Source organism: Pipra filicauda, unplaced genomic scaffold, assembly GCF_003945595.2.
Source record: "Pipra filicauda isolate LSUMZ 115617 unplaced genomic scaffold, ASM394559v2 scaffold3_size10097308_pilon, whole genome shotgun sequence".
NCBI classification, from domain to species: domain Eukaryota; kingdom Metazoa; phylum Chordata; class Aves; order Passeriformes; family Pipridae; genus Pipra; species Pipra filicauda.
Genome location: NW_024104532.1, coordinates 3,341,449 through 3,365,075, shown reverse-complemented (window position 1 = coordinate 3,365,075; position 23,627 = coordinate 3,341,449). Strand labels below are relative to the sequence as shown.

At 38.7% G+C, this 23,627-nt stretch overlaps 1 protein-coding gene across 2 annotated transcripts in view; it reads left to right on the top strand.

Annotated features, from left to right (window-relative positions):
- Positions 1 to 23,490, top strand: part of CPEB4 (cytoplasmic polyadenylation element binding protein 4) — a 40,827-nt gene extending 17,337 nt beyond the window's left edge. The window contains exons 3-9 of one of the 2 annotated variants that reach the window (XM_027718479.2): positions 10,756 to 10,779; positions 12,631 to 12,804; positions 14,279 to 14,368; positions 14,863 to 14,981; positions 15,844 to 15,958; positions 16,148 to 16,329; positions 19,074 to 23,490. In XM_027718479.2, coding sequence (XP_027574280.1) covers positions 10,756 to 10,779; positions 12,631 to 12,804; positions 14,279 to 14,368; positions 14,863 to 14,981; positions 15,844 to 15,958; positions 16,148 to 16,329; positions 19,074 to 19,301 — 932 coding nt within the window. In that variant the 3' untranslated portion in view covers positions 19,302 to 23,490. The remainder of the gene's footprint in view (positions 1 to 10,755; positions 10,780 to 12,630; positions 12,805 to 14,278; positions 14,369 to 14,862; positions 14,982 to 15,843; positions 15,959 to 16,147; positions 16,330 to 19,073) is intronic. The other variant, XM_027718480.2, reaches the window with a different exon arrangement.
- The last annotated feature ends 137 nt before the right edge of the window (positions 23,491 to 23,627 follow it).

Here is a 23,627-nt window from a genome sequence, read left to right as displayed (position 1 = left end):
CAAGTGACAGGAAAAAACCAAGACCCATTTACACTATTTTAGAAAACATTGTGCATTCCCAATAATTGCCAATAAATAATTTAAATGCTTTGTATGCATGTACAGGGATGCATATTGAAAAATAAAGCAGTAGTTAAGTTTTTATTGTTAGTTTTATTATTTCCTGCAAATTCCCATATTACAATGCAAATTAAAAAAATCCCAGGATAGGGAAGTGACATTTAAGGTATATTAAAATATTTTTTCAATCATCTGGAATAATTTAGTAAATAGTAGCACAAGCCAAGTTATGTACTGAAATGTGGCAATTTAGTATTTGTTTTCAGTGGTGGAAAACAGCTGGAAGAGGTGAATTGCTGTTGATGTAAAATTACTTCATCAGGATTTACTGATATTCTTAATTTTAAGTGTGTGGAAAGTAGTTTGTAGGTTATGGTGCTGTTCAGAGTTTGAGGAATTTTTCAAAATGCTGACATTTATGTGCCTTTGGAACTGCATTCAGAACTGGGGTTTGACTTATGTTAAATATATATAATGTTAAATATAGTACTGGAAGAAAACAAGGTAAGGAAACAGATACTGTTGGTTACCTATGCTGGGGCACCCTAAGTAGTTTAAACTTTCTGATAATACCTGTGAGAAATGCTGATTATTATAGAATGTGGGTCTTGATAATGCAGATATCAAGTAACAGTCAAACAACTCAATGTTTTTCCTTCACCACTGCAGGATTTTGAGGTGGGCTATTAATGGAAGAGCAATACCTTGATCTTTGCTCTGTCCAAAACTGAGCCACTGAGCAATAAACTAAAGGGTATTAATGCAACCATGCTTGGAGGCCAGGAAATTCCTTCCCCTGCCACCACAGAGCAGTACAGTATCCCAGGGCTTTCTGGTCTTGATCCAATTTGGGAATCAGTGTCAGGATGCCTGTGAACTTCATTGGAGTTCATTCTACTCATTGGAGTAGACCTGACATGCTGTCCCATCACCAGAGGCCATGTGGAAAATTAAATGTGTTTTGTACTCCTTAGACAAGATATTTCCTAAAAATGTATGTGCTGTAAATGATGTGGCATTTAGGGATCTTTAAAACACAGCAAAACATCGAAATACTGCTGAATATTTTCATGTCTAACTCAGTGATTTGATCTTCAAGAGTGGTACAGCCAACAAAATCGTTCGGAATGCCATGACAGCAGCCTTGCTAATCTGATTAAAACCTTTCTAAGGTTTTTTTGCTTTCTTTCTTTTTTGTATTTGTGTCTTTGTGAAATTAATTCCATCTCTTTTTTTAGAAGTGTGTTTAATCTTCTGCCTTGTCCACCGACTGGGTTTTGAGGTTTTTCTGTCTTTTCTGAATTCTTGCCTTGATAATCCTTGACCATTCTGGATCATCTTCAAAGCAGCCTTTAATTTGGAGCTGTATTTCATGAGTAGTGTCTGTTCTTTGTTTTAAAAGACGCAGAACTTGCCTGCCTCCCTTCCCAAATTGCTCAAAATACCTGTCTCTTTTTCTTTTTGCTCACTTTGTTCACTTTTTGCCTTGATGTTGAATCACTTGAGTCTTTTGTTAGCCCCATTTTGCATGCTCTCTACTGTCATGTTTATGAGGCTGTAAATGGCATGAAAGAAGCAGAAAGAAAAGCCTGATGTGCTTTTCTTAAAACTGAAGAAGTGGGTATAGTGAGAATGGTGCTGAGTTTTGTGGAAAAATAAGGAGGTGAGTGCTGAAGTGTGAGTGTAAAGGGGAAAAATTTGCTCCTAAGAAAGTTTCAACAGAAACACTTTTTTAGTAGTGGGCAGTAATTGCATATACTCAGAAGTGACTATGCAGCACCCTGAAATTTGATTTTTGCATCAATTGTAGATGTGTTTAGAAGGAATTGTGAGGCATATAGAATTTGTGTATTCAGGATCTACTTATATGAATTCAGCATTAGGTAGAATGATAAGAACTATTGCTAAGGCAAATTTGAAAATACATCTCACAGTAGATTTATCTGTACTTGGTTTAATGCACTGTGTGTTGGAATGCAGATTGGTCAGCTGTTTTTTCCATGATAATCTTGATAATTGGGCTTTCATGTGAGTGGGGTAGTGATGGGCTCTCTCTAGATATGCACATGTCAAGTGAAGTGCAGGGAGTGGTATTTCAGCTTTACTTAGAAATCCCATTAGCAAGAATCCCAGCTCAGCAGTCAGATGGGTGATATGAGGAAAGGATAAATTTTGTGTATGGAATGTGGGGATACTTATATAAATACTGCTGGTGCCTGGTCCTGTCCACCATTTTTTTTAATGGAAGCAGAAGAAATGAAGTGGTGATTCTTTTAAAGTATGGTTTTCTGTTTATCTTCCCATTTGGATTGGGTGTGGGGAAGTGTATAGTACATTTTTTTTCACCTATGTAACTGGAAAAATTAGTGTCTTACCTATGCTATTCACTGTAAAAATTAAAAATGGGGAAATGTTGTGCTGCAGAGACTGGAGAGTGCTTGATTGTAGAATCCCACAATGGTTTGGGTTGGAAGGGACTTTAAAGACCATCCAGTTCCAAACCCCTGCCGTGGGCAGGGACACCTCTGCGTCTTTGCTATAAATTCCCTTCAGGTCCTGGAAGGCCACAATTAGGCCATCCCAAAGCCTTCTTGTCTCCAGGCTGAACAATCTCGATTCTCTCAGCCTTTCCTCATAGGTTGATGCTGACTTGCTTGTGTTACTGTTCCTTTATTTTTTGGGAGTGAAGTAAGAGGATGGTTAAAAAAGGAACAAAGCCCTCATGTTGCATTCCAGGCTGTCTTGTGATCATTCCTTCCACAGACAAAAATAAATTGCGTTGAACCTATTATTGTACTTCAGGAACCCCAGGTTTAAATCTTGTGGTGTAAATCCAGCTCTTGCAAGTCACATGCAGGTGATTCAGTAAAGCACAGGCAGAATTCCTGGTGTGGGAATTGGTGGGATGGTGTAGGCAGATACCAGCAGCTCTTGGGGTGAAATGCTACGTATGAAGAGTCTGGGAACACAGTGATATGAACTATGACTATGAATGGGAGATGTGGGAAGTTTTTGCACCTTTTCCATATGCTTTCATAAGTTGTTCAATAAATTCTATAATAGGTGTGAGAAATTGTTTTGTCACTTAAAAAATACATTTTTTAGCATGTGTCATCCCATCCTTCCCTTTCCTTCTGTCAGAAAGTCCATCATTAATATGTGTTTTGGAATTTACTGAAGTTACCACCTTTGAAGTAGTTTTGTGGCTGAGAAGCTGATTTGTGTAATGCTTTTCCTTCTCCCAGTTGCAAATTCTGCCTTCATTTTTAAATTTTAAAGTGAATGTAGTAACACTTTAAGTGTTCAAAAGATAAATGCTGCCAGTTATTCTATATCATAAATTGTAAGATGTATTGAGGCAAAGGATTGGATGATTTTATAACTTCTTGTCTATTCTCCAGCAGTCATACATGAACATAAAATAAAGCTCAGTGCCACCAGCAGTAGGGTGCCTGCTTTCCTGAAATGCAGTATAATTCCAACAAACATCCAGTCTCCAGCTGAGGGTTGTGCTTCATGATTTGTTCTTCTGCTTTTGGTTTCTTATCTCAGACCCTGTGGGGGTTCCTGGAGAAGAGAATGTTCAAATAGATATGATATTTAAGGGTTTCACTTAAATTGATTTGCAGTATTGCACTGTAACATAACTGGAATTAGGGAAAAAATACTAATACCTTGTAGACAAAGCTGTAATTATGTTTAGGAATTGTTTAGGATTTATAGCAGGTTGGTTTAGGAGAGGATTTATTTGTATTTTGATAGCAAAGAAAACTTCAAAGTTGGCTTTGAAGCTTTTGTATTTTTGAGATGAAGGAGACTGTATTTGGTTTGTCACCTTTCAGGAGTAGTTAAGTGGTTGTTGAAATGTAGGAAAATCACGTCTTGAGGTTCAGCCCACATGGCCCTGTGTTAGTCTGACAGACCTGAGAGCATCAGCAGCAAAGCAATAATAGCGGTGGTGGGTTTTAAAGCCCTCACACAGACTGAATTTCATAGTTAACCTTTTTTTTCCCCCATTTCCCCTTCAGACTTAGGCTTGAATTGTGGAGTCCCCATCCCTGGAGGTACTCAAGGAGTGACTGGACTTGGCACTCAGTGCTCTGGTCTAGTTGAGAAGGTGGTGATGGGTCACAGGTTGGACTCGAAGATCTTGAAAGTCTTTTCCAACCTCAGTGATTCTGTGGTTCTGTAATTACATGCTGGAATCATGTCTAGGATTTTTTGTCTCAGTTGCCCAATCAAGTTCACTTGAGCTCCTGACAAAGGAGGATTTGCAGCTGGGCTGGGCTGGAGTGGCCGAGTTGGAAGCAGGTTGTGCCTTCTTGTCCCTGCCTGCCACTGCAGCTGGGATGGGCAGTGCATGAGAATCAGGGAATCCCATTGGAATTGTCAGGGTTGGAAGGGACCTCTGGAGATCATCCAGTCCAACACCCTGCCAAGGGAGGGTCACCAGGAGCAGGTGACACAGGAATGAGTCCAGGTGGGTTTGAAATTAATCCAGAGGGGGAGACTCCACACCCTCTCTGGGCAGCCTGTAAAGAATGAGAGCCTTTAGTGTGGTTTTTTTTCCCCCAAAGATGATTCTTTTCTGACTATAACTGCACCATCTCTTCAGTGAGGCAGTTTTGCTTTAGGCAGAATTAAGTCCCAAGAATTTGAAGCTCATTGCACAAGGCTTGGGAACTGTAGTTTTCCCTTTGAGTATTTCCCAGCTTTTCTCCTCCTCCATCCCCCAGTTATTTGATGTATAAAGTTGTCAACACTCACTGTTAGCAGTTATTATGCTGAGAATCTGCTTTGTGCCATTCACTCAGATTCTACCTTTTTACCATGTGAACCCAATTAATTCAACATAATCACAGGTAAAACAGTGTTACTTACCAAATGATTGTGTAGGTAGATTTTCTTCAGGGTTTTTGAAGAAAAGAAACCTGTTTGCTTTTTGTTTGTCAGTTGTTTTGTGACAGTGACCTGTAATTTAAAATTAAAGATTCTAGTCAGACCTGTACTTGAATGCTGTGGAATAACACAAACTTCATTTTGTTACTGTTCTCGACAGAAGGAATGGTAAATACTTGCCTTCAGGCATCTGGCTTTACTTGAAATAAAGCATAATATTTGCAATCTACAATAGTACTCTTGTTTTTCAGCATTCGTTTGGACATTTTGGACATAAACTAGAGCTAAAATTCTTATAACATGCTTTAAAAAATTTCTTTTTACATTGTATTTCTTTAAAAATATATTAGGAAGAGAAATACAGGTTTTGGCATCTCTGCTGCTTAATTTTGCAGAATCAGTACTTCCAAAGGTGCAAATCCTTGATTTTACTCTGCAGCCAGATTGAGGCTGCTTCGCTGATTTAATACTGGCTTTGACATTGCTTAAAGTGTGACAAATACACATTCTTCAGATGTATATATAGAGGTGCTTAATTTTCTTAAGGTTGTTTTAAGATTAAGAAAGTACTATTGGAATGTTTTTCATTCTTTGAAGTAAAAAAGGGAATCTCTTATATTCCCTTTTAGTGGCTTACTTTGGAAAACAGTTTTTAAAACAGGAATCTCATTTGACAGTGTCAAAGATGGCTGTGAGTGTAAGGTGCAAAGGTCTGACATGGAATAAGTTCAATGTCAGTGTAGATTTGTTAAAAATTTTGTTCAGTTTATTCTGTATTGATGGAATTTTTGCTGGATCAGGTATCCTGGGTCGGTGCCACTCTCTACCATGCATTGGCTGTTGCTCCACAGTCAAAATATCATGTGCTTGGGAGAATTTGACTGGAATGAGATTAAGGGCTTGAACGGGGCAATGTTTTTGCACACAGGCACATGGCTCATGTTAACAGTCATAGAACTGGAGCCTAATTCTTTTGTCCATACTATTTTAGAACTAAAATCAAAGAATGCATTAAAAAGAGTACCTTTTTTGCCTGTCTTTGAATCCCACAATGGTTTGAGTTAGAAGGGACCGTAAAGATCATCCCATGGACATGGACACCTTCCATCAAACCAGGTTGCTCCAAGCCCCTGCCAACCTGGCCTTGGGGAGGTTTGTGTGTATGTTCCAGGGATGGGGCAGCCACAGTTTCTCTGGGCAACCTGTGCCAGGGCCTCACCACCCTCACAGGGAAGAATTTCTTCCCAATATCCACTCTGAGCCTACTCTCTGTCAGTTTGAGGCCATTCTCCCTTGTCCTGTTACTACAGTCAGTCATCTGCTTTCATGTTGAAAATGTCATCTAAGACTTAAGTTGTAAGGCTCTATTAAATAGAAAGAAATACTTTTGTGTATAATACAGGCAGATAAGATTTTTATGTTCTAATTTAAGAAACTATTTATACCTCTCTGCAAAATATCTGTTTGGGTGTCTAAATTGCACCCTCATATAGAGATAATTTAACCAAAGGTATGTTAAAAATAGATGTTCTTTAGAATTTTTCTGCTCTTGGTTTGGTTAAGGAGATGTTTATAGAGATGTGAAATTGGGCTGGAGGTGACCTTATAGAACCTCTTGTGAAATGTGCTCTTACCTGTGGTAGAAACATGTGATCCATGCATGACATCTGAAAGGCATTGTGAAACATGAAATGATGATAAAATCTCTCTCTTGAGTTACAGTCAACCCTACCTGCCCTCAGGGAGTAGTGGGGAAAAAGGTAGTAAAATATAATAGTTCATATTTTAATGGCCTTGTGCACAGCATTGTAAATCTTGCTATAATTGCAAAACATAGTTCAGTGAAAAAAAAAAGTAAAAATAAGGCTTTGGTGTTGTAATGGCTAAGCCAAATTATATTTCAGTTATTTTTCTATAACTTAAAAGTAAAACTAAGGCAAGTGTAAATGTTTTCTCTAATAGATTCAACAGATATCTAGCTCACTTTGAGAAATAATCCTGTGGAACTTTGATACTTCTGTTTCTGTAAAAGTTAAGTCCTAAGTGAAATAGAAAACAGCCCAGCAACAGTTAGTCACCTTCCCTGCTTCTGCTTAGGGGCAGAAAATGCCTCTCAGAGTATGAACAGTTTGAGTGAAAGCTTGAAGCTATGTTTGGTGTTGGTCATATTTGCTTTTCAGTATAAGCAACTGGCCACCTATGACCAGCTACCATTAATAATACAGAAAGGTTTCAGTATAAACAAAACCTTATTATAACCCTTTAAAAAAAAAATCTGGATTCTTACACTTTTCTCTATTTAAATAATATTTAACCATTGTCCTAGTTAGGACAGCTGAGATCAGTTCATCATGGTATGGCTGTAACCCAAAACTGTGTATTCTATAGCCTTCCATGCCATTTCCCAGAAACTGTTGTCAACAGACTATTCGCACCCTCTGCCCACAGAGCCTGACTCTTCAGGCTACAAACTAGGTGTTAAGAGGCCTGTGAGATAGGAGGATGCTCTTGTCCTCACACCCTTTGTGGAACTCCCTGCCCTGAGGGAAGTACTGAACATTCCTGCCTGAACTGGAGGATATATAATCTTGGAGTCTCAGAACATTTGATCCAGAGGAAGGCTGCAGCTCATCGCTCTCAACCAGACTTAGACCACCACTGGACTGCAATCACCACTTTTGACCAGACTGCAACAGCTCTTTCCCCAGCATCTCACTGCAATCACCACTTTTGACCAGACTGCAACAGCTCTCCCCCCAGCAGGTTCTTCCCCTCTCCCTTTACTTTGGACTCAAGCGGGGCCCAAGGAACACCACGTTGTTCATGCCCCAGGGTACTGGGTTATACATTTGGGTTTTGTGGGTTAAGACCAATTGTTTGTTTGTATGATTGTACTTACTGTATTATTTTAGTAAATTGTTATCCTGACTTATAACCTCTCCTTTGAGTTGAGTTCATTTCCCCTGCTGGTTAACTCTTAAACCAGCACAACTATCAGCTGATGGTGGTATAGATATAAAATACACCTGAAATCACTCTGCAGGTGGGAAGGCAGCAAGAACCAGGTGCTCAACCTGAACACACTTTGTGCAGGCCAAGCTTGTAGGAAGTTTGGGGTTCAGGATGTGATTTAAGATTCCTGCAGATATTTTTCATGCTTTTTCAGCAGAATGTCATTGGGATGTGGGATTATACACAACATCCTGACAGTCTTTTCAGTGCTTCCTGTAGAGGGAAGAAAGCTCAGCATATTTAATTGGAGGTATGTTAGACACAAAATATATGTTTTTTTAAAAAACAAGGGAGAGAGGGAAATGGGCTCAAATGAGGAGAAGACACAAAAATTTGAGTGGGTTTCTTATTCATGATGTTCCTTAAAATGACAGACAGTAAAAGCAGCAGATTTTTGCAAAAGATCATTGACTTTCTGCATGGCTTTGTTTCTGACATAGAAAGGAGTGTTGCAGGGAGGGCTGAGGGGACAAAGTAATTGTTATTAATGAGCAGATCAATTAGTTACACAAATACTTTGTGTTTTTTAGGTTTTGTAACATAATTGTTGCTGAAACATCTTGTGAGATAAGTAAATCTCTCCTAGGCCCTTTATGCAATTATTTGAAACACTGAAGAAATGGGAAAGGGAAAAACAGATCTGAGGAATCCAAACCAACTTTGTAGTTGTCTCTTTTAGGGGACGTTCAAGTGTTGTGGTGTCCTGAATTAAATCTTTTTCCGTGGTTGGTAGCATTTTAAGGCTTCATTTGTGTAGGAGCTGAGCTGGGTATTCCTGTAGCAAAGATTTTTCTTAATATGAAATTATGAAAGCCAGGGACAGAAAGGGTAACTCAGCTGCTTTCCTGGCTTGCCAAAAGAACATTCCTTCACTTCAATGCTGTTTGTATTTCACAAAGTTTCACATTGTGTGAAATTAATGGCGTGTGATGAACTCTGCATTCAGTGAGCAGAGAAAGTTTGTATCTGTGCTGTACTGGGGTAGTTTATAAACTGTGGCTCCTGAGAAATGTTTTGAACTGTCAGATGTTGGTATTTTGCGGGTTAGATGAAGCAAATGCAGAAAATAAGAAGCAAATTAGGTAGAAGAAAAAAAAAATCTTAGTATTTGGTTCTCAAAACCTCTTCAGTAGTATTTGGCACTGGAAATATGTCCTAGTTGGTGGCTGAACCTTTTGTTGTTGTTTTTGATTCTGGTAGAGCAGAAAAATCCTCTTGCCTTGAGTGCCACAGGTGATGAAGGTGTGAGGAGTCCTCTGACCTGAACGTGGTCACAGATCCGCAGTGGGAATCGGGTCTGTGCTCCGTGCTCTGCTGCCAGGAGTGGGTGTACCGAGTGAAGGAGGCTGTGTGGTTTTGTTAGTAATTTAGAAACCACAAGCAGGATTTTTATGGCTTTATAGGCAGAGCTGGTTTTGAAAGTGCTTGATGTTCTCTAAAACGTGCAAAGGCTGCTGAGTTTTGTCAGGGATGCAGTAAGATTGTGATTACTTTCTGTGAAAGAACCTTAAATTTCTGCTTTGAGGACTATATCAGCATCCTGGATTTGTATAATTCAAAATTACCATGGAAAAAATTATACTTGTAAAGGCTCTCAGCCTTTAAGATTCTCCCCTAAAACCTGTGCCTCAAGAATATGCTCCAGTCCAAAAACCGAGGCTTCATCATTTTGTGTTCTTGGTGTTGTAAGTGCCTCTACCTGCAAAAGATCAGAGGAGTGAAATGATCTTACAGATGTTAAATAATCATGAAGTAAATTGGACTGATACACTTTTTATTTTGAAAGAGGAAACGACTCCTGTATTGTTGTGGTTTACAAATATTTGAATGCTTAAATTGTCGGCCTTGGTTTTGAATGGGGAAGCAAAATAAAACACATGATGTGCTCAGAGTTTCTCATAGTACTTACCAGGAGAATCCAAGTTTTGAAAACAGTTGGCCTACTTTCAGAAACAGATTTTAATGAGATTAAAAGAGAAAGAATGTGCAAGTTTGATTAGAAAGTTTGGCCATGCTCTGACAATGGGTCTTGGAAGCCAGCACAGAAAATGTTGTGGTTTTTAGTGGTAGAATTGATTTGTTCTGAAACATGAAAAGTAGGAACCGGTGGGTAACTTGAATTATTCCAGTAAAGTGTACTGAGTTAATATGAGATAATCTATACTGTTGTACACAGACTGCAGAGGGTCTGGAAGGCAATTTTAGTGGCCCAGACATTTTCTCCTTTGACTTGTCAGTATTTCAGCTGGTTATTTGCCAGTAATAACTTAACCAAGGATTTTGTGGGTTGTGCAAAGCTTTTATATCAACCTAATTTCAAAACAGAAAGTAACCCAATAGTCTTTCCCTTTCTTTCTGTTGGGGCTTTTCCTCCAGCTCAGATGAAGATCAGTGTTAGAGTATTCTGCAGCCTGGCAAGGCAGAGAACTTGGTGCATGAGAAAAGATCCATCTGCTTATAGGCACACACCTAGACACAGACTAAAATAAATAAATAAATAAAAATTAATGTGCAAATTGAGGACTAAAATTGTTTTCAAAAAGTTTCTTTCATTATCCATATCCACTTTGTCAGTCTCCTGTCAATGTGTTTTATCAGTAAGTAACAGAGATGGTGTGAGGAAGTCGTGGAGGGTGGGGGGGTCAGCTTGTGAACACCATTTTAAATGACCTGGATATGAAAAGGCTTGAGAATCACTGAGTCAGTATAAAGGCGATAAAACAAGGTCTTTTGGTCCTTATAACAATGATTGAAAGGCTGTTTTCTTTCTCATTTAACATGCAGCAAGGACATATGGGAGAAGGCGAGGTAACAATATTCCTATTTAATTTTCTAATGTTGACAATGTCTCATGGGAGAAATAACCTTAAGTTGTTACTAGAGGGCAAAGTCCAAAATTTAAGATGATAAAGGAGCAGTTTCACATAAGTTTACATAGTCTGCATGCCATAAATCAACATTTTAACTGAATTAGGGAGTACTTGAGGCTGAAATGGTCACAGTTCTCACAGTGGACATCACCTGTATGATTTGTTACCCCGGGGGGCTGTGTTGCTGTTTGTGTGTATGTTATGAATGCCAATGCTGGAGAAGTTTATTTTGGGTGCTGATGGAACATAGTCTATAGTGAATGTCTGTCCTGCTGGGTTCAATAACCAGATCCTGCAAACGTGACTGTTGAGTTACCCAACAGCAGCTGATGAACCTGAAAAGGCTGGTTGGGTCTGGGGAGTTGCTCCCTCCCACCGATACCTGCAGGACTGAGATCTTAAGACATGAAACAAATGACATGTGCAGCAGTTCATTAGGGAAAAGCAATGTTTAAGTCAATATTACAGTATTTTTCTCAGAGCAGGAAGCAGGTTTGCCCAGCTACAGAAATAGGCCTGATTATACGTGACTTTTATTTTAATTAAAGGTGTATAAAATATTATTGAAATTGCAAATAAAGCAACCTGATCAAGCCTTCCATTTTTTATTCATGTAAATTCTATGGACAGTGGATTTTATTATATTTTTTTTCTTTCACATTGTTAGCTGTTTGATTTTTTGCATGGCAAACGTCTGGATATTGGTGAAATTTTCTGTTCTCAAGATGTGTTCTTTTTTAAAATCAATTTCTTTCAAAGGAAGGAAGCAAGAGCAGGATAAATTAACCTCACCAGTACATTTCTGTGGTAGATTGTGATGAATCCTGAAAAAGCAGACATAGTATATCCCATCATAGGCAAAAGGAAATGTATCCTAAAGCTTGTAGCACACCTCATTACTTACTTTCCCTATATATATTTATTCCTAAAATGCTCCTTAAATGAGTAGAAGTCTACTCAGTTTGTTGTGTAGCTCTTGAATACTGTAACTAAACAGGGAATTCATGGAAGAGAACAGCAGGTGCTCTATTTATGATGTTATGCAATTGCATTTATAATAAAAGGATATTATTTGAAAGTAACAAATATTATTAGGAAATCTGTGATAAAGGATTATCATAGGGGGAAGCTGGACTGTGAGGGGGAGCTTACAACATTTTCTCTTAGAACGATTCCATTAACGGAACTCTGTCATAACATCAAAGTAAACTTGTAGGGGGGACAGTTTTCAGTCTTTGCAGTAAATGACAGTGGGTCTTCCTGTTTTCCTGTTATTTACAAGTGGGTGGTTTATGATATGCTTTGATATCAGTTAATTTAAATGTGTGATGTATTTAGCTGGTAGAATTCTTGTTTTCCCATTTGCACCATGAAATCGTATTGACTCACTGTAAGAAGCTGTTCACTGGAAAATGTGATATATGGCTTGACTTGCTTATATTCCCTTCTCTTTTTACACTTGTTAAAAGAAATCTAATTGGAAACATGAAATATAGCAAATGGTCAACTTGAGCATCTGTTAGAAATACCAGTTTGTTTCAAGTCTGTCTTAGCAGCAGCGCAGTTATGAAGGAGGTAGGAAATAATGCATTTGAGCTGCTGAATGCTATTGAAAACCAAAAGGGTCATATGAAATTGAGAACATAACTGCTCGTTGAGAGGGCGGATTGCTCACAGTTCTGCTGATGCAGCAACTGGTGCATTTTTTCCAATTATTTAAACAGTGTGTGCTTTGTTCTGTTAGTATGGTTTTTTTTTCCTGTTTTTTTTTTTTTAACCCCCTCTTCAGGTCAGTCTTCACTGTTTCCAATGGAAGACGGCTTCCTGGATGATGGACGTGGGGATCAGACTCTGCACAGTGGTTTGGGATCACCTCACTGCTTCTCCCACCAGAACGGAGAGCGCGTGGAGCGATATTCCCGGAAAGTCTTTGTGGGGGGACTGCCACCAGATATTGATGAAGGTACACCCAGAAAATCTCACCCAGAAAAGCTGCTTCTGCCTTAATGGCAAAGCTGGGGTGCGAAACCTTTTGTCTGTTAGCTAAGGAATGATTGTTTTCCAAACTCTTTGATACAGAAATGGATCTTTGCATTTACCACTTGCAGTCTGTGCCAAATGTGAGAGAATTCAGGTCAGTTTAGACTGTAGCGTCACGTTACCACACATTTACCTGACTTCAGCAGTATGAAAAGTATAAAAGTGCAAAAATAAGCAAATATCACCTGTTGAAACTCAGAAATCTATTGCAATCATTTTACAGGCCCCCAAAGTCAGTAGTAAGAAAAGTATTGCTCAGGGTTCTACAAAATTTATATAGGACAGTAAGTCCTAACTCTCTGTTTGGTTACTCATGTGTAGCTGTTGAGGTTGTTTCCAGCAGTGCTTGTGTCCTGTGGTAGCTTCAAACATGTGCGTGGTGAGAACCCAGACAGGAGTGAATCTGTGCCAGTGGCATCCCATGAGGCACCAGGAATTTGTGGTGGGTCCATCAGACAGACACAGGTGGCAGAACATTGCAGTTGTTATAAAAAAAAACATAGAAAAAGTCATGCACACATGTCGTAAAGCTTTGTTTCACCAGAGCTCTGTGTTCTGTATGTCTGAGTGTGCTGGGATAGTGGTTAAAAGAAATGCAGGAATAAATCTGAGAAGTTGCTTTTTTTTAATCACAGAATTGTTTAATTATGTCAGAGAGCTCATAATGTGTGGCAGTGTGCACTGCTGTGACATGGCAACCTGAATTTCACGTCAAACATTAGAACTACTTTATTATTAAAAGGTCAAATATAACATGGTGTTTACAAGAGGAAAAATGACCTTGTTGTCTCTCTTTCTTTGTTGTTGTTGTTTGGGTTTTGCTAGTTTCTTAACTTTGTTACCTTTGTGGGTTTAAAAGCAGAGGAGTATGTCAATATTTTGGTCTCTGGACCCCAAATATTGAAGAACAGGATCTTCCTGTAGGACGAGAGTGACTTGAATTTCCGAGTTGCTTCTGTCAGGGCTCATCCTGTTAACTGCACGAGTGTGAATTAGAATAAGGAGTATCCAGTTTAAAATCTGCACCACAGTTGAATTTTTAAGGTTTTTCTGATCCTGTTTCTAGAATGCATTTCATGTATGTGCTTTGACATTAAATTTGGGTTAAGTGCTGCTCTGAACTGAGATTAATTTTAAGAATAGATATGTAGTGCAAGTAGTGTTCTTCTTGGTTTCTGTCTTCATTAGTGTGTAATCCTGACACACAACATTGCTGGGTGCTCTCTTGTTATAAAGATTCCTCATCAGCTACTGATCATTGCTTTGAGCAGCTGAACCTTGAGGGTCACAGAATGTTTGTTTATAGGATGAAGCTACCTGAAATCAGTGTTCTTCAGATGTCTTAAATTCAATTTATTTTGATTTAAATTCATGCCTTTTCCTCTCTCCTGTTACAGATGAGATCACTGCTAGCTTTCGTCGCTTTGGACCTTTGATTGTAGACTGGCCACACAAGGCAGAGAGCAAATCTTATTTTCCTCCTAAAGGTAAATAACTGAAAACCAACAGCATATGAGCATTTCAGAATAATTTTTCTTTATAAGACTCCATTTTAGACAAGACTGCTTTTACAATGACAAAATGTTTAGGGGAAAAAAATCCAAACAATTAGTCCTTGGGATTGTTATAAACTGGTGAAGTTTAGAGTGTGGCTTTGCAATTATTATTCACTAAAAGAACTTTTCCTTAGCTTCCTGTTTTTATTTTATTCCATTTTACTTTTTCTCCCCCTGTTGTTCTTCATTTTTAACCTAACCCTAAATAGTTCTTTAAAGGGACTAAATGGCTTCCACAGAAACTGGGAAAGATTTTGTCTCTTATATGATCAACCAGAGGGCTGCAAATGTGTGAGAGCACCTTGAAGCTCGTCCCTTGCTGTGTGACAGTGTGATGACATGGTGTCAAGCATAATTCTGGGTTAAATTATTATCCTATAGGCAAATAGGCAAAACCAGTTATGTGCCTGTTTTCCCTTTGGTAGGATATGCATTTTTGCTGTTCCAAGATGAAAGCTCTGTGCAGGCACTGATTGATGCATGTATTGAAGAAGATGGAAAGCTCTATCTCTGTGTTTCCAGCCCCACTATCAAAGACAAACCGGTAGGTGGAATTGTCAGGGCCTGCACAATTCCTGGGTGATAACCAAAAACTGGCCTCTTCAAATGCATCTTTTCTGTCTTCAGAATGTTAGTGTTTAAAATTTTTAAGATGTCAAATTAAGTTTTCAAAGAAAAGAGACCAACTTACTTATTATTGAACTAGACATGAAATTTTTTAGTCTAGTTACAATGCATATTTTTGTTAGAAAAAGATGTATTTCCAGACGGGTATTTTATGCTTGTTATTGATGAAAATGTAGAATTCATAATGGCTTTGAGTGTTGTAGGTAACATGTTTTGACAGAGACAAATCCTAAAAAGCACAGCGTGTCATCGAAGTATAAATTATTAGTACAAATGGCTTGGAGGCTGATGCAAGCTTGTTAAGAGTTTGGAGGGAATTCTGCTGTATTCCTGTGCTTCAAATTTGGCCAGCTGTAGACAAATATAAAGCAGCATAGTAAATAAACAGGCAACTCTGAAGCCTGTTGCATTGAGATAAGGCTGGTCTAGTGCTCACATTTGGCTGGGACAATATGAGCAGGGTAGATCTGTGAGCACCAGGGGGGAGTTGTACAGAGCAGTTCAGTCATGATTAAGTAAATGTGTAAGTAGAGGGTGAGCTTTTTTTCCCAGAAATTTGGCTAACAAGGAAGTGTTGAAATTTAGTACGGTCAAATGGTCTGTCTTAAGAGAGCTTATTACCACTTCATTTTGAGAAATGATTGCTGAACAAGTAGAAACTGAGTTTACAAAGTACGGCTGTTTAAGAAGTTTTCTTCTTTGTAGGACACTGTTTTAGTTTATATTACTGAGATACTTTGAATTGTGAATGGTTAAAAAAAAAGGCTTTTTGTCCATAGGTTCAGATCCGGCCTTGGAACCTTAGTGATAGTGATTTTGTTATGGATGGTTCACAGCCTCTTGACCCAAGAAAAACCATTTTTGTTGGTGGTGTTCCTCGGCCTTTACGAGCAGGTACACACTGCGTGTTCCACTGGGCATGTTGGATGTGCAGCCTCGTTTGGGGAGCAGTGGGGGAAACGAGTATTTCAGCAAGGGAATATTAAGTGGGGGATGTGAACACAACCGGACCGATCGATTTGATGCTTTTGGAAAAAAACCTGCCAATTCTACAGCGCCGTTTGTTTTTCCTTTGTGGTTCAGTGGAGCTGGCGATGATCATGGACCGGCTGTACGGAGGGGTGTGCTATGCTGGAATCGACACAGACCCCGAGCTGAAGTACCCCAAAGGAGCTGGGCGGGTGGCATTTTCTAATCAACAGAGTTACATTGCTGCTATCAGCGCTCGCTTTGTTCAGCTGCAGCACGGAGAGATTGATAAACGGGTAAGGGCTGCGCTCCTCGTTCCGCGCTTCCTCTGGAAACGCTCTTCCTTGTAAACACGTGTCACTGCGGAGGCTGTAAATGTTAGATCGGATTAATTGCATATTTAGGGCTGGATTGTGCCACTTAGATACAACACGGAATAAAGATGAAGGAGTGGTACAGAGCTGCTGGTTCTGGAACGTGGGAGGCAACTGTGAAACAGACTTTCTCGAATTGCTGAGCGCAGTGGGAAGCGAGTCAGCTGCCTTGCCCTTTTATAAGAATATTGCACTCATCATATGCTCCCACTGCAAGTATTTGTAGTGTTTGTGTAATGCAGGGAGTGAGGTATCTGCCAAAGATGGAGCAGTTCTTACTCCTGCTCTGCATCTTTTGGGAGAAGGGCAGAACCACCCCAGGGTTACACAGTGTGTGCTGTGTGTCCAAGACCATCATGGCAATGCCTTTTAAACTTGTTTGTGTGCATTGCAGCCTCACAGTCATCCCCTACAGCTTGTGTAAAGGCTGTGTTTTATTCCTTATTTTTTTAAATTAGAGAAATATGCCAAATGGATCTGCAGTTTGCTTCTGCCCTCTTCATCTCTATAAAATGTACCTGCCAGTTACAGGGATCTTCAAACCACAATTTTGAGAAACTCAGATGCTCACATCTCCTGTTCTGTCTAATTCATCCTTTGTCCCTGGATTTTTCCTACATGACTGTCACTACTGATCTTAATTTTATAGTTAATACAGCGGAAACCCTCCAAACTTGGCTGATTAGCTCATTATCATTTCACTCCTGCTTTGGCTATAAAGCTTGGGTAGAAGAATTGTAACAACAATTTGACTGTGGGCCTGTGAATTGGAATGTCTTTGTTCTAATCTTGGCTCCGAAATAAGTTCTGAACAGCTTTGAACAAATAATTTGGGCCGCCCTTGTGCAACTTGTGCTTGCATAAGCAGACACTTGGGTGAATAGGTCCATTGAAGCTGGTGGGACTACAAATTTAAGTAAGTACTTGTGGACTCTAGCAAAGATTTTGCAATCCATTTCCCCTTCCTTCTCTCCTCCCACTCTCCTTATTTCCTCATTTTTTTGTGTAGTTCAGAATAAATGTGTGGAGATAAGTGCTCAGAGGATTCATTGTAGGAGGGATTGGGTGCATGAAGAAGGTAAAAGTACAACAGTGGCAATGCAGCTTTTTATTAATAAGGTACTATTTATTAAGAATTTTCTAATAATATTCTTCTGTAAAAATAAAAACAAAATTAGTAACAATAAGGGATTTCCTGTAAAATTAGGCAAGGAGGTGCTGCTAAAGGGTGTGCCCTCACAGAGATAATGCAAATGAAGTGTTCAGTGGCCTGCACTGCTGCCAAGTGCTGCCACCCTAAGTGGACCTGATGAAGTTTTTTCTCTGGGGCTGGGAAATCTCTCTGTAACCAGCTCAGGGAGCAGTTACAGTTCCTATCACACTCTGAATAAATGTGCTGAGGACACCTGTGCTGTGGTTTGGCCTCTGAAGGTGGCTGAGCAGAGGTAACAGAGCAGAATCACCAAGTGAAGGAGGCCTGTGTAGCATCTTCGTCCTTTTAGCACTTGGAGGAGCCAACACTCCTCAATACATTCCCAACCTCGCACTACATAGCAGACTAGGGGATGGAGAATATTTGTCTGCTTCTGCTCTTCTACAAATTCATTCTTCTGAGCTGGCACAAAGGGGTTTTGGGAAATGCAAATTGAGCACTGGAAGAGGAGAAAAACTGAGGTCATTAAAAAGGCTGCTGTGCTGTCTCTAAGTAGCTTATATTTCCTGTAAGCACAAATGACATCAAGCTACTTCAGTCTGGACTGTGTTAAAATCGGGTAAGTTTTAAAACACAAGAACTTGTGAATGTCCTTATTTGACTGAGGTATTTCAGAGGCTTATGAGGTGCAGAGAGGAGCAGCCCAGGGGCAGATGCAGAGATAACAGTAGAGATACCAGTTGAAGTCTGGATGTTTGAAAATGTTTGTGAATACATCTAATTAAATGGGCTTCAGAGAAGGATCACAAACACTTCTAGAGCAGGAGGTTGTACCTATATTTGTTTCTGTTGCACTGAATTACAGCCCATCACCTGGCCCTTAATGCCAACAGCGTAGGCGGGAATCAGTTCCCTGTTAAGCTTCTCATTGTATCCCAACAAGATCAGGTGGATTTCCTTTGCTGAGAGGACTAAGTCATGACAAAAAAATACAGACATGAGCTATTTATTTAGATAATAAATGACTTTTTTTAATGTTGGGAATTCCGACATTGCAATTTGCAGACCACATGCATATTTAATCTGCAGTTACAGTGTTGTATAGTTTCCATTCCTGCCTGAATGGGGAGGATCTTAATTGGGCATCACTGTGTTTAAAAATAACCCCTCAGGATTTTCCAGGGGTTTGATGGCAGTCTGTGTATCAGCAATAGGTTGATTGGGCCTTTCTATAAATCGGTGACAGCATGTGTGATGCTGATGGTCAGCATTGGTTTCTGGGGTTTTTTTAAGGATAGGGATTGGGAGCAGAACTGTTCTCAAGTGACTGGAGTTTTGGGTGTTCAACAGCCATGATCACGTGTAATCAGGGCAGAAATTCTTGAGTGCAAACTCCCTGCTACAGAACTCTGATGGCCATCCTGCTACAACACAGAGAGTAGGTGCTGTGGAATTGTCATTATCTACATTGTAATTAAGCACTGTGAACTTTCTTCTCGTTTTCTGAACGCAGGTGGAAGTTAAGCCATATGTCTTGGATGATCAGCTTTGTGATGAATGTCAGGGGGCCCGTTGCGGTGGGAAGTTCGCTCCGTTTTTCTGTGCTAACGTTACCTGTCTGCAGTATTACTGTGAATATTGCTGGGCTGCTATCCATTCACGCGCTGGCAGGGAGTTCCACAAGCCCCTGGTGAAGGAGGGAGGAGATCGCCCGAGACATATTTCATTCCGCTGGAACTAAAGGATCACTGCAGTGCTCATTTGCAGGCCTCCAATTAAGTGCACTCTTCTGTTCTCCCGACTGCCCCCAGCCCTCCCCGCCCTGTCTCTTACTCACACAGCATGTCCTTTTGTAGTAGTCTGTAATTTAACAATAGTATAATGAAAGAATTACCTATAATATGGGTATTTTATAGAACCTTGTCATTGAAAACTGTATTGGGAACTCCTTTTCGTATCGATAACATGTTGCAAGTGAGTTGCATTCTCTTGTCTTTACTACCGAGAGAACACTTAATTTCCTGCAACGTTTTCTTAGAGGAGAGAAAAATATTAAGAAAAGAGAATTGAAACAATAGAGTATTTTGGTTTTTTAATTAAATTATTGTTAATAAAGAACATAATAATACTTTTATTAAATAACCATGTAACAATAACACTATCAGTCTGTTCTGACACTTTTCCCCCAGGGAAGCCTGTTTTTGCCTCTCTTTTTTGTTTGGACTTTGGATTTTTCCAGCAACAGATGAAGTTAGCATTTACCTACCAACAGGAAAGAGCATGTTTAAAGCAACAAAAATGCATGAGCAAAGTTGAAGCAGCACTATAATAATGATTTTATTTTTTTTTTTTAAATCTCTTAAGGGTTTTGAGGCTGAAATTTTAGCTCGGTGTGTATCTGACCGTGCCTCTGGCTACCACCCGCATCCAAATTACTAACGAGATAGGCAGAGCTTACTATATTTTCATCAAAATGATTACATTTTAAGAATTCCTGAATGTAAAAGTTGAGTAAAGTTACTACTGAGGGGGGAGTGCACTTTTTTTTTCTTTGAGAGAACTCAATTGTCTGGTTACAACCCTAGATATTCTACCAAAGCTAGAGTAATGACAACTAGTGAACTGGCATTTCCTCTCCTGAAGGATAAATATATAGATTTTATTTTTGATGGCTATATATAACTCTATATCCTAATATACTAACATTCATCAGGGGCCAGCTTTTGCTCTCCATTTTGACGTGAAAAAGTAGAAAACCTAAAGATACCTCAAGGATATCACTGATTTTTACTGAAGTTTTGATATTCCATTGTGGCACACAAACTCAAATTGGCTGTTTATTGGTTTCCCATGTAAAGTTAATTTAAAATCCCCTCAAATTTATCGGTAACAGACGGCATGAACTGAAGGAGTTTTAAATCTTGTTTTGCACTATTTTCTGAATTTGTGCATGGAATGGTGCACGTGTGCACACGCCTTTCTTACTCTTCCTGTAGAAGGATCCCAACTAAGATTCCACCTGTTCAGAACTAACTATGGGGAGATAAAGACACGCAGGTGTTTGAAGTGCCAACCTTGCAAAGTTAATGCCGGCTTTATTGTAACTGAGTTGTACCTTGAGAAGCATTAACCCAGTCCATGTGAGCTGTGCAGGGGGTTAGTTTGAAATAGTCAAATGAAGGAGTAGTTCTGAAAATTATTTTTATTACCTTTGAACTAATTCCCTGGCCAACTTCTCAAATGATGATGTAGCAGTGTGCAAATAAACTGATTTATTGGCAATCTTCTGAGTGGCCTGGGACTATCCCAGAGTCTCCCAAACCAAAGACTTGCCTCAGCACTGCTTGGAAAACATCTGCTCCGTTAAAAGCCCTCGTGGGCCCCCCTCATCCCCTTCCCCCAGCCCCGATTATCTGTATGAGAAGCAGTTTTTATTTTCAATACAGGCTTTAATGAACTTATACCTTACCAAGTTCCAAAGGTCAAAATGGAGACATTTGCTGTCTACTAGTCAAGTATAGCAAGGGAGCTGCTTTTACTGAAATCCCTGAAAATATTGACAACAGTAATGCAAATGCAGAGTGCTCTTGTGTAGATTGTCAGGGACTTTTTTTTCTCTGAAGTACATAATTATAGTTGGAATGTTCCTTTAATTTTTTTAATGCTTGTAGGTGGCTTGGGGTGTGCTATTGTGCCGATCCTACCCAGCAAACAGGTGAGGTGGGTTTCCATTACAAGAAATAACACTGTTTGAGAACTAGCTTTGAATAATAATTTTTTCCCTTTGTACATGACCTGCTGAATTTCGGTACAGTGTTTTTGTAGCTAACTTATTTTGTCATGCACATAATGTATATTTGTTATGCACTACTTTTGTATATCTTGTTTTTCCAACAGTGAGCATTTTTAGGCACACTTTTCACTGACGGGATATCTCTTTATGCAATACCTCAATTTTTCATATTGCAAAGAGTAGCTTTTTGTACTTTTATTACTGAGAGATCTTCATATACTTCATTTTTTAATATAAATAATTTTAATAAATTTTATTTTCTTATATTCTGCTTTTTATACATTTCAGTGCTCTGCATACATTTTGAATTATGGATGTTGTGCACTGGCAATGCTATTTTAGAATCTGCAGAGAAAAGAAAGCATGTTGCTTAAACATCTTAGCCCAGCACCAGGTATTTGGTGTACATATAATTTAAGAAATAGTATATGTAAAGTTGAGAATTAAAGAAGAAAAGCATGAAAGTGACAAATGACACTTGTCTTTAGACCCATGAAATTTAAATGCATAAATATAGTGTAGAAATTTAAAAGTCAAGAACCATCAAAATTGTCTACCGCTTCTTACTGAGTTTTTAAAAATTATACACAAATGCAGACGTTTTTGGTGAATGTTTAGCCATTTTTATTATTAATAAAGAATCGATGTTAGGTGTTTGATGCAGAAATGTGTCTGCTCTTTTAAATTATATTTAAAGAATAAAAGAGAGCCTGCTGGGTGGCAGGCATGTAATGTTAGTATGCATGACTAATGTAAGAAATTGTTATTCTACTAATATTCACTTGTGATTGTGTGACAAGCGTGTTTACAGATCCTTTGGTTACACTTCGATTTACAGGGCATAAACAATTATATACATTACTCTGTGCTTCAATAGTGATGACATGTCCTTCTGATTCCATGGGGTTTGTAGTTTTGGGGTTACCATGTAGCTCCAGACGTGATTAACGTGTAATTAGGTACCAGTCGTGGGGTGTCCCTTCGATGAGCAGCGGGGTTGGGGAGCGTGGAGTCGGATCCCCCTGGCCTGGCACCGCCCAGGCACTTCCAGTGTAGTTACAGAGTAATTACATGGTTATTTTTGCAATGTAAAATAAAGTGTTTCTGATTATTTTATATGTAAAGGAACCCCACTGCCCCGTGCTTTTTGGTATAGTCTCTACTTCTCCATACACAGACCTCTGCAGAATGCAAATTTCAACCTTGCAGTGACTGAATTTAGCGTTTTATAAGGATGCTGTTGGAAAGACTTGATAATTCACCCCTTGTGTTTTTGAAGAGTTAAAACCTTCTGTTCAAAGGTGATTTAAAACTTGAATGTGATGAATTGTGGCAAGTTAACTTCAAGTTATGTGCAATACCTATTTCAGACTTCTGGAAGATCTTTGCAGTGTAATTCTTTGTTTTTAATTGCAGACATTTAAAAATGTCATTTTCTACTGTTCTAGTAAATCCTCTTTCTTGCTGGTGTTTCTAAAGAAAAGAATCAGAAATCAATCTTTCTACTAATGTAAATTTGAGATTATTTTTAAAAAAAATGGAATAAAAGGTTTTGGTCATTTGCTTTATTTTATTATCTTATTTTAAAGCTACTGTGATAGCATTGTAAGAATTGGGACAATATTGTATTCAACTGTTTTATTTTTTATATTTTTAAATTTTAAAGTATAATTAGTTTTTATAATTTTCATCAGATTTTTTGTTATATTTTTTGGAAGTGAAACTTTTAGCAAGTGGGTGTCTAGTTTTTACTAATCCCTAATATGTTTTTCCCCCAATGTATTGCTCATATTATCAGAAGGAAAAGTTATTTAAGTATGTCAGTTAATTGTACTACTTGGCTGAATTTCCATATAGTTTTTACTGTGTATGGGGAGGTTGTAGTATTTATTATAGCATTTTAAATAAGGGTAATTCATTTTTTATTAAAGTCATTTTCACGTTTAAGTTCATATTTTTGTATGTTCTACTCTAAGTTATATAACACAAGTTACTTTTTTTAAAGAGTTCATTTGTTGAAGTGCTAGTGAAAATTAATGTTATTAAATAGTTTGCAAATGACTATTTATACCAGTATGCATATAATTTTTAAATATTTGTAATGTGAGATGTTGAATGAATAAAACTTTTAACTCAATGTTTCTCCTTAACCTTTTTATTTTGATCTTCCTGTAGACACTTGTTCCTTTGTGGCTGAAGCTCGTGGGGCTTGGGGACGTGATTTTGACAGAGGTTACGGTGCGTGTGTGGCTGTGTGAGGTGAAAAGGGCTTTA